General features: G+C 39.4%; 1 protein-coding gene across 2 annotated transcripts in view; it reads right to left on the bottom strand.

The window, feature by feature from the left end:
* Positions 1 to 325: 325 nt before the first annotated feature.
* The window catches only part of LOC120056001 (afadin- and alpha-actinin-binding protein-like), a 30222-nt gene continuing 18564 nt past the window's right edge, over positions 326 to 11983 (bottom strand). For both annotated transcript variants that reach the window (XM_039004117.1, XM_039004116.1), the window contains exons 11-14: positions 7031 to 7207; positions 3652 to 3769; positions 3390 to 3540; positions 326 to 2004 (exon numbers count right to left, since the gene is read on the bottom strand). In XM_039004117.1, coding sequence (XP_038860045.1) covers positions 1851 to 2004; positions 3390 to 3540; positions 3652 to 3769; positions 7031 to 7207 — 600 coding nt within the window. In that variant the 3' untranslated portion in view covers positions 326 to 1850. The remainder of the gene's footprint in view (positions 2005 to 3389; positions 3541 to 3651; positions 3770 to 7030; positions 7208 to 11983) is intronic.

The following is an 11983-nucleotide window of genomic DNA, read 5'->3' as shown; positions in this document are numbered from 1 at the left end:
TCCCTTAATCTCGCCAGGGCTCCCTCTCCTGCCTCTTTCGCCGGCCATTCCTCGTGTAGCCCGAAAATGTGGTCGGAATTACACAGAGCCCAGAGCAGATGAGTAAAAGTTGAAGCCAGAATTAAATTAGTAACTGACGATTTGATGTTCAAAAGTAATCAATCATAAGTGATAACGGATACATTTAGTGCAAAAAAGATTCACAAAATAGCAAAGTTGGGTCGGAGCTCGCAAGGCTGCGGCCATACAGTATGGTGCCATCTTCATGACTCCTGTCATGAACCGCTAAGGGGTACTAAACACAAAGCACAAGATGTAGAAGAGATGTCAGTTAAAAATAAATACATTTATTGCAATTTCAGAGCAGCATATCACTTAACATTAAACATTTAGAATAAAGTTCATTAAAATAATATTAATGATCTGGAGTGAAAACCATGTGTAAACATTCAGGACTAGGCAGTAGCCTATTGATAGCTTCTCGCAAATTGGAAAATATGTGGTTCGTTCCACAAAAAGTGTGCCTTTCGCATCTCTTGAAAGTCCAATATCTTGAAAACTTGATTTTTTGGGACCATATAAAACAGGCGACTAATGACAAAATACAGAAAGATAGATTGAGTGGATTTTCTGTTTGAGTCAATTGTGCACCAATATTGTATTTTAGAAGTCTGTTATATTAAATGAAGTTCCCTTTCATGGAGAATAAAATAATTCCTATTTTTAATGAGTAAAGACTTGCTAAAGTGCCAAAATTCAGCATTTTGACATGTCCCTCCATGCACCCTCAGTGACTTCTAGGAAGATTTTAACCAACATTTCTCCAAGTTTTCACCATCATTGTAAGGCCCTAGTTATTGTTGCTTTGACAGCCATTTCTGAAGATTATTTATTTAATGGATTAGTGATTCATTTGTCTATCCCTCATTTTAAGGTCAACCCTGTTACATGAACTGACCTCTTGTTTTAATAGTGAAACTAATCCTTTTTTATTCTAAAGAAACATTGAACATCTAATAGTAAAATCATACTGTAAAAGCAGGTGAGCTGGTTCTATTCTTTTTGGCCATTTTCTGGTGTTTTGTAGTGAAACTGAGCAGGTCGAGCATAACAAGTCAACCCTGTTATCCATAGACACAGGCTAGAAAATGTTTTAACAATAAAAAAAAGGTGAAGCTTGCATTCAATTGCCACTCCCTGTTGCACACCACGAACTTCCATTCCCCCTGTCACAAGGACATTTATGGCTGATATAGGATGACATCGTCAATCAACCCTGTTACTATATTTGGCACTTAATAAGCACTTACTATAATCATTTGTAGATTTAACACCTCTTGATGGGAAAACGTGTTTAAAAAAAAAAGTTGAACATGTGCCATTTATGATAGAATGTTAAAATTGTGACAAATTTGTTGACCAAGTTACTTATCTAAAAAGGCACCGAATTGGTGTAAGCAGAACCCTGATTTACCCAAATTAAGATTTGGCTGCCACTTCACGAACACTTAGACTTGGAGATGCTTTACTCAATAAAAATCTAAATCTAAAATAAAGAAAAACAAAACAAATCTACATGTTCATTAAAGTTCTCTCTGATTCAATCGAGTTTCGGTGAACAACGATGTACCACTGTTCATCCTGAGACAGTGGTGGTGTTGAAACATGGGTCATGTTCATTAGGGCACACAACAGAAAACAAAAATGAGTGTGACATATTGAACAAATCCAGGTAGCCCTTCCGTTACATTACATTTTCTTCTGTTTGGTGCCTAATGAACACGGCCATGGACTGCCATCTGAGTGGTCTGTTGAGTCCACAGTAATATAAATGTCACTGGAGTGTGTATTCAGGTGAGGCTGTTTTCCTCTAACCCTAGCGAGAAGATACTGCAGCAGTCTCCACCTCCGTATCGGTCCCTGGACCTGACCCGAGAATCTTCTCTACTATGGATGGTGTTGGACTCCTGCCAGCTCCCTCGCTTTGAACTGCCTCTGGAAGAGCTGAGGAATAAAGCACAAACAAGGGTTGATCACAAACCACACAGAAAGAGAGCCTTACAGTGGAGAAGGTGAAAATCCTCAAGTTCCTCAGAGTACAAATCACGGACAATCTGAAATTGTCCACTCACACAGTGTGGTGAAGGCACAAGAGCGCCTCTTCAACCTTAGGACACTGAAGACATTTGGCTTTGCCCCCAAGACCCGCACACACTTATACAGATGCACAATTGAGGGCATCCCGTTGGGCTGTATTACCACAACTGCACCACCCCCAAACCCTGGGCTCTCCAGAGAGTGGTGCGGTCAGCCCAACGCACCACCGGGAGCACACTGCCTGCCCTTCAGGACATCTACAGCACCCAGTGTCACAGGAAGGCCAAGAAGATCATCAAGGACCTCAGCCACCCGAGCACAGCCTGTTCACCCCGCTATCATCTAGAAGGCAAGGTCAGTACATGTGCATCAAAGCTGGGACTGAGAGACTGAAAAACCTCTATCGCAAGGCCATCACACTGCTAAATAGCCATCACTAGCCGGCCTCCACCAAGTACCCTGCCCTGAACTTAGTCACCGTCTAGCCGGCTACCACCTGGTTACTCATCCCTGCACCTTAGAGGTTGCTGCCTTCTGTACATAAACATGGAACACTGGTCACATTAATAATGTGTTTATATACTGGTTTTACCACAGCCATGCAATCTCCATAGACAAACATTGGCAGTAAAATGGCCTTACTGAAGAGCTCAGCGACTTTCAACGTGGCACAGTCATAGGATGCCACCTTTCCAACAAGTCAATTGGTCAAATTTCTGCCCTGCTAGAGCTTCCCGGTCAACTAAGTGCTGTTATTGTGAATTGGAAATGTCTAGGACCAACAATGGCTCAGCCGCAAAGTAGTAGGCCACACAACCTCACACAACAGGACCACAGAGTGCTGAAGCGCGTAAAAATAATCTGTCGTCGGTTGCAACCCTCACTACCGAGTTGCTGGTCCTAATGTTTCTATATTTCTTAATTCCATTATTTTACTTTAGATTTGTGTGTATTGTTAGATAGTACTGCAATATTGGACACAAGCATTTCAATACACCCGCAATTACACCTGCAACTAAAGAAATCTGATTTGTGATGATCAATATTCTATTGATTTACTTCCCAGCACTGATTTAAATGTCATGTGATTTATCACACAGTTTATTCTGTTGTACTGAGCCATTTACTATATGTTTGTTTTCTTATCTTTTCTTATTTCTTGTTGTTGCATTGTCGAGAAGGTACTTGCTAGTAATAATTTCGTTGGACGATGTATACCATGTGTATCCCATACATACGTTTCAAAAACTTTAAATGACTGACTATGACAATAGCGAGCTGGGATAGAGCACCTGCTGCTGTCTGGTATGAGGCGTAGTGTGTGGTAGAGCTCAGCTGTGGAGGGCATGCCAGCGACAGCTTTAGGAGTGGAGAACGCAGCGTACGTCCGGGATTTGGTCAGCCTGGCTGGAGTGGAGGGGATCCTCATATCGGGCTCACTACCTAGAAAGGAAAAGACAATTGTGACCAACCATGCATAAAACAAACCACACATTAGAATATTAATGTACTTTTAATTTTTTTTAAATGCTGCAGCATAAATATACGACGTACTAGTTGATAAGGCATGTTGAGTTTCTGATGCAGAATGTCTTTTTCGGTCCACAAATGGAGTAATGTTCAAGAACTGATTCTTGAGCCACGAGGCACGGTCTTCCTCGAAAGCCTTTTTCTGTGAAAACAAAATTGACGAAACAGGGCTAAGATGCAGTTAAAAGTCCAATGCAGACTTTAAAAAATGTTCACTCAATCATTAAAAATGGTTAAAAAGAAACATTTCTCAAGCAATAATTTTGCTAGGACTGTCTGTGTGGTCTGAGTAGGAAGTGGAAAACTAGCTGTTATTGGCATAGTTGGCAATAAACTCTTATTGGTTTATTAAGTAATTTATTGCCTGGTGATTACACCATCCTACCAAAACAGGCTGAAATTTCAGGTGGTCTTTTCAAACAGCTCTTACACTAAAAGGGCATCACAATTTTACAGTATTATTCCAACTAGGGCTGTTAAATGGCCGTATTACTGCCACACCAGCGGTCACGAGTCATGATGGCAGTTCAATTCTACTTGACCATTTAGTCACGGTAATTAGGCTTCTCCAAGCTCTGACGCTGCAGATGGTCATTAGTAGCCTACCAAACTTGCTATCTGCCTGGTACTCAGCACTCCATTGTCCCTCTTATCACTCTGACGTCAATGCAAATATTATCGAAAATCTAATCAAAACACTTCATGAGAGCCCATGAGCTCATGTTGCGCAACATTTCTATAGGCTATGCAATTGTGAGAAAACCAAGTGATGGACTCTATTAAAAAGAGGATCACAACAGCTTTCTATAGGCTAGGCCTACTATAATTATTTCAACTTTCTAAATATTAAGCACATTGCTTCTCTTTACATTACGGCCACACAAAGGGGATGCCGCTGGGAAATTCGATGCATTATCAAGTGCTTGTCAAATTGTGAATGAGAGACTGATGAAGTATGAACAGCCTGCACTAAAAACAAAGCAGAGCTTATGCCTTTCAAGCTACTTTTTTTCAAATCCTCATTAGTCGCATCATGCAACCTTAAAATGTATTAAAAATCAAGATACCCACCGTTTGTAGAACTACTAAAGTTACATTAACTAAATTAAGCATATAGGAGTACCTATTTCTTTGGTTAACCGCTCAACACAATAGCTGCATGTGTGCACTCCCTCAAATCATTGAGAAAATATTATTTATATTTTATTCAGCTATGTTCAATTGTATTCTTCATACTATAATATAAAATAATGGAATTCTAAGCAAATCTTGTCTGCTAAATCAACTAGTGGAGCCCACAGCCATTTGGCATAGCCAGATCAGGACAATGTCATTCTGTTCTGAAATAGACATTTCTTCATATCATGCTTCTTTAGACCCGTCTAAAATAAATTAATTTATTGTGACGGTGTAGGTTATATTACATGGATTTAGACTTTACTTTTTTTTTTACTGTTCCAAAGGTCTGCATAAGTGGCTTGTAAACTATGCGTGGAAGCAAGGAGATGCTAAATGTGTTTGTTAATTAATGGTCAGTTATTTGCTTGACAAATCACCAGCTGACAAAATGTATTCACCGCCACAGCCCTGATTCCAACCTCATCAACTCAGCAAAAAAAGAAACATCCTCTCACTGTTAACTGCGTTTATTTTCAGCAAACTTAACATGTGTAAATATTTGTATGAACATAACAAGATTCAAGAGACAAACTGAACAAGTTCCACAGACATGTGACTAACAGAAATGGAATAATGTGTCCCCTGAACAAGGGGGGGGTCAAAATCAAAAGTAACAGTCAGTATCTGGTGTGGCCACCAGCTGCATTAAGTACTGCAGTGCATCTCCTCCTCATGGACTGCACCAGATTTGCCAGTTCTTAAAAAAAATAAAAACATTTAACCCCTTTTTTCTCCCCAATTTCGTGGTATCCAATTGGTAGTAGTTAGTCTTGTCTCATCACTGCAACTCCCGTACGGACTCGGGAGAGGCGAAGGTTGAGAGTCATGCGTCCTCTGAAACACAACCCAACCTAGCCGCACTGCTTCTTGACACAACGCACATCCAACCCGGCAGCCAGCCGCACCAATGTGTCGGAGGAAACACCGTACACCTGGCGACCTGGTCAGCGTGCACTGCGCACGGCCCGCCACAGGAGTTGCTAGTGCGCGATGAGACAAGTATATCCCTGCCGGCCAAACCCTCCCCAACCCGGACGACGCTGGACCAATTGTTCGTCGCCCCATGAACCTCCCGGTCGCGGCCGGCTGCGACAGAGCCTGGGCTCGAACCCAGAATCTCTGGTGGCACAGCTAGCACTGCCTTAGACCACTGCGCCACCCGGGAGGCGGATGAGGGAGGAGGATGTCTTCCCTGTAACGCACAGCGTTGAGATTGCCTGCAACGACAAGCTCAGTCCGATGATGCTGTGATACACCGCCCCAAGCCATGACGGACCCTCCACCTCGATCCTGCTCCAGAGTACAGGCCTCTGTGTTACGCTCATTCCTTCGACGATAAACGTGAATCCGCCCATCACCCTGGTGAAACAAAACCGCGACTTGTCAGTGATGGGCACTTTTTGCCAGTCCTGTCTGGTCCAGCGACGGTGGGTTTGTGCCCATAGGCAACGTTGTTGCCGGTGATGTCTGGTGAGGACCTGCCTTACAACAGGCCTACAAGCCCTCAGTCCAGCCTCTCAGCCTATTGCAAACAGTCTGAGCACTGATGGAGGGATTGTGCGTTCCTGGTGTAACTCGGGCAGTTGTTGTTGCCATCCTGTACCTGTCCCGCAGGTGTGCTGTTCGGATGTACCAATCCTGTGCAGGTGTTACACGTGGTCTGCCACTGCAAGGACGATCAGCTGTCCGTCCTGTCTCCTTGTAGCGCTGTCTTAGGCATCTCACAGTACGGACATTGCAATTTATTGCCCTGGCCACATCTGCAGTTCTCATGCCTCCTTGCAGCATGCCTAAGGCACGTTGACACAGATGAACAGGGACCCTGAGCATCTTTCATTTGGTGTTTTTCCAGAGTCAGTAGAAAGGCCTCTTTAGTGTCCAAAGTTTTCATAACTGTGACCTTAATTGCCTACCGTCTGTAAGCTGTTTGTGTCTTAACGACCGTTCCACAGGTGCACGTTCATTAATTGTTTATGGTTCATTGAACAAGCATGGGAAACAGTGTATAAACCCTTTACAATGAAGAGCTGTGAAGTTTTGGATTTTTACGAATTATCTTTGAAAGACAGGGTCCTGAAAAAGGAATGTTTCTTTTTATGAGTTAAGTATGGAAATACATAAAACACAGGGAAAAATAATTTGACTGTACTGGGCCTTTAAGTGACACATCTTTGCCAAATATAATTCTTCCATCTCGAGAACTTTCCAAAAACAAAATGGATACCTCATGTCCGAGGCGAATGGCAGCTTCAGTGAAGTTCTCTCGCTCCCTCTCAAAGTTCCTCCTTTGCTCGTCAAAGAGCCTCCACTCCTCTTTGAGACGCTCCTTCTCCTCCAGAGTGTAGCAGTCATTCAGAAGAGCAGCAGTCTCATCATCATAGCAGGGGGAGTTTAACTGCTGCTGCTCACACAGACAAACACAAGGAAGAGGAAACAGACATAACATTTGACTGAACATTTGACTGAATAACTAATAAGTGTCTATTAGACTAACCTCATCCCCAGGGCATTGCACACAGCACATAAGTCTGGGGCGTATTCATTACACCAATTCTGTTGCAAAAACTTTCTTAAACAGAAGCTAATGAAATGGAGAGGGACCTACCTGAATTTGTCCAATATTAACTCATTTGGTGAAGCCCCAAAATTGCCCTACCTGGAAGCCTGTGTTTCAGACATAAGGAAGTGGATGGCAGCAAATGTTCTACTTTTAGACAAAACAGAGATGCTAGTTCTAGGTCCCAAGAAACAAAGAGATCTTCTGTTGACTGACAATTAATCTTGATGGATGTACAGTCATCTCAAATAAAACTGAAGGACCTCGGCGTTACTCTGGACCTTGATCGCTCTTTTAACGAACATATCAAGACTGTTTCAAGGACAGCTTTTTCCATCTATAACATTGCAAAAATCAGAAACTTTGTCCAAAAATGATGCAGAAAAACATATCCATGCTTTTGTCACTTCTAGGTTAGACTACTGCAATGCTCTACTTTCTGGCTACCCGGATAAAGCAGTAAATAAACTTCAGTTAGTGCTAAACATGGCTGCTAGAATCTTGACTAGAACCAAAAAATGTGATATTACTCCAGTGCTAGCCTTTCTACACTGGCTTCCTGTTAAGGCAAGGGCTGATTACGTTTTTTTTTTTTTTTTTTTTTTTTTTGGGGTGGATCAGCTTAATATTGCGGAAAGAATGTTGCTTCCAATGTAATTGTCTGCATCATTTCCAATCCCCCATATTTTTTGGGGTAAATATATATATCCATACACGCATGCATACATATATACATATATACATACACATACCTATATAGACATATACTTTTTTAAAGAATATACCTTTATTATTATTCCCCGCAACCCTACCACCGCTCCCCCAATTGGAGTAAACTAATAAACACTTCTGCTTTTACCTTCAATTTATACATCTTATACCTATTTTACAGACACAGACTACTTTATAATAGTTCTCTCTTGTTTGTTCTTAGTCCTTCCTCTATTTCTGTTGTCCATCCAATTTTATTTCCACTTGTAACTGTGCTATTTCACAAAAGCTCCGCACCTATACACATTTCACAGATCCCGTATGCCCTACATTGTTTATCTTGTTATTAGTCCCACCCTTCAGTTCCACTCAACCCTTCCCATCTATCTTCCAACATCATCCATTTCGGATTTTTATTTGCCATATATTTTTCAACTGTGCTGTGATGCTTCACAAAAGATTTGAACCTTCCTATTCTCATAGCTTCTACAGATTGTAAATTAAAAATAAACATTTTTGCTAAAATAATTATTATATTATTGATTGATTGACTATGGCTTTTCAAATCCCCCAGTATTGCTATCTGTAGCGTTAGTTCTAGGCAAATGTTGCAATTCTTCAGCCATTCCTGGACCTGTGACCAAAAACGAGCTACATATGGACAATACCAAAATAAATGATCTAATGACTCTGCCTCCTCACAACAGAATCTGCAGAGCTGGGAAGATTGTATACCCCATATATATAACATTCTATTAGTTGCAAGAATTTTGTACAGTAATTTAAATTGAAAAATTCGAAGTTTTGAATCCGGCGTTGTTTTGCGTATCAATTCATAAACCATGTGCCATGGAATGGGTACATCGAAAATCTCTTCCCAACTATTTTGCAATTTATATGGCACAGCTGTCAGTTTTTTGGTCCTTAAATGAAATTGGTATATGTTTTTATTTATCACACTTTTCTTTAACCATTTATGTTCTTTAATACAGGGCCGACATACAAGTTCCTTACTTTTTTCCCCTTCTACTTGCCTCTTCCATTTTTGTGGTAATGCTGCAATTAATTGGTTGTAATTTTGGGTAGAGCAGACATTTCCATATGTCTGTGTTAGCTGCATGTGTGACATAACTCCACCAGTCCTATTTATGATATCATTCACAAAAATTATACCTTTTTTAAACATTTCTTCGATAAATACAGTTTTTTTATCAATTACTATATTTGAATTTAACCACAATATTTGTTGTACTATTTGTTCCGTCCTTTCAGGTGGATTAAACTGAAATTGCAACCAACTTTCTAAGGCTTGTTTAAAAAATAAGGATATTTTGGAGATTATTTCCTTTTCAAACAACCGAAAGTGAGCAGGTGTAATCTGAATAAAGGGAAAAAGGCCCTTCTTGAACATAGGATGAGACATTCGTACCAATTTACTAGAGAACCAGTTTGGATTTAAGTATAACTTTTGTATGACTGATGCCTTTAGTGAGAGGTCTAATGCTTTAATATTTAATAATTTCTGCCCTCCGAATTCATATTCGTTATATAAATAGGCCCTTTTAATTTTATCTGGCTTGCCGTTCCAAATAAAATGGAATATTTTTTGTTCATATAATTTAAAAAGCAGGTCACTAGGTGTAGGCAAAACCATAAGCAAATAGGTAAACTGTGATATGACTAAAGAGTTAATCAGGGTGATTTTTCCACAAATAGACAAGTATTTTCCTTTCCATGGTAGCAAGATCTTATCTATTTTTGCTAACTTTCTATAAAAATTTATTGGAGTGAGATCATTTCTTTCTTTTGGGATTTTTATACCGAGTATGTCCACATCTCCGTCAGACCATTTAATTGGTAAACTACATGGCAATATAAAATGTGTATTTTTTAGTGATCCAATACGTAATATGGTACATTTATCATAATTTGGTTTTAATCCAGAGAGGATAGCAAAGGTATCTAGATCCTCTATGAGGCCGTGGAGAGACTCTAGTTGTGGTTTTAAAAGAAAACATGAATCATCAGCGTACAATGACACCTTAGTTTTTAAGCCACGGATTTCTAATCCATTAATATTAATGTTTGATCTAATTTTAACAGCTAACATTTCGATGGCAATAATAAATAGATATGCCGATAGTGGACAACCTTGTTTTACTCCTCTAGATAGTTTAAAACTTTCTGAGATGTAGCCATTATTTACTATTTTACACCTAGGGTTACTATACATAATTTTAACCCATTTTATAAGAGATTCCCCAAAATTGAAATATTCTAGGCATTTATATATAAACTCCAGTCGTACTTTATCAAAAGCCTTTTCAAAATCAGCTATGAAAACCAGACCTGGTGTCCCCGATATTTCATAGTGTTCTATTGTTTCCAGTACTTGCCTTATATTATCTCCAATGTATCGTCCATGTAAAAAACCTGTCTGATTAGGATGAATAATATCTGACAAAACTTTTTTTATTCTATGCGCCAAGCATTTTGCTAGGATTTTTGCATCACAACACTGAAGTGTAAGAGGTCTCAATTTTTTAATTGGACTGGATCTTTATATATACCACTTGGGTCCTGTTTCAGTAATAACGATATCAGACCTTCTCGTTGCGTGTCTGATAATCTACCATTTATATAGGAGTGGTTAAAACAAGCTAATAATGGTCCTTTGAGTATATCAAAAAAAGTTTTGTATACTTCCACTGGTATGCCATCCAGCCCTGGAGTTTTCCCATCCTTAAAGGCCCCAATTGCATCAAGCAGTTCCTCCTCTGTAATTTGGCCTTCACATGAGTCTTTCTGTACAGATGTTAATTTTACATTATTAATAGGAAAAAAATCCATACAATTAGTTTCAGTTAGTGGAGATGGAGGAGCCTGAAACGAAAACATATTCTTAAAGTACTTTACTTCCTCTTTCAAAATATCATTTGGTGAATCATGCGTGACTCCATCATTTGTAACAAGTTTTAATACATTTTTTTTGGTAGCATTTCTATATTGAAGATTGAAAAAGAATTTGGTGCATTTTTCCCCATATTCCATCCAGTTCGCTTTATTTTTATAATATATTACACTGGATCTTTCTTGAATAAGTTCCTCCATTTCTTTTTGTTTTTCCTCTAACTTATTCTGTGCCTCTATGGTACCGTTTTTATTGCTATCTAACTGTACTGTTAGTCCTTCAATTTCCTTTGTTAATATGGACTCTTTTGATCTAAATTCCCTTTGTTTTATAGATGAGTACTGAATTGCATGGCCTCTAAAGGCACACTTAAAAGTGTCCCATACAATAAGGGGATCTGCTGTACCTATGTTATGTCTGAAAAAGTCAGTTATAAAATCTTCTGTCCTAGTTCTAAACAATTTATCATCTAGTAGACTTTGATTAAATTTCCAATATCCTCGCCCACGTGGAAATTCTGTAAGAGAAATATATATGCCAATTATGTGATGATCCGACCGCATTCTGTCCCCTATCAACACTTTTTTAACTTTTGGTGCCAGAGAGAATGGTATAAGAAAGTAGTCAAGACGACTAGCTTGATTCAGCCTCCGCCATGTATATCTCACTAAATCAGGGTATTTAAGTCTCCATATATCCACTAATTCCAATATATCCATGACATTCATGATTTCCTTAAGTGCCTGAGGGTGATAGTTTGTAGTGTGATTTCCTTTCCGGTCTATAGAGGTATTTAAGACCGTATTAAAATCTCCCACTATAATAATAGAGTCTAGTGTTGCTTGTAGAGTTGATAAATTCTTATATATATTTTCAAAGAAGCTTGGATCATCATTATTCGGACCGTATAGATTAACAAGCCATATTTGTTTATTGTCCAATAACATATTTAAAATAATCCATCTACCTTGAGGATCTGTTTGGACAATTTGCACATT

The sequence above is a fragment of the Salvelinus namaycush genome, chromosome 11, assembly GCF_016432855.1.
Source record: "Salvelinus namaycush isolate Seneca chromosome 11, SaNama_1.0, whole genome shotgun sequence".
In the NCBI taxonomy this organism is placed as follows: domain Eukaryota; kingdom Metazoa; phylum Chordata; class Actinopteri; order Salmoniformes; family Salmonidae; genus Salvelinus; species Salvelinus namaycush.
Note: the sequence above shows the minus strand (reverse complement) of the source record. Positions and strands in the feature narration are given on the sequence as shown.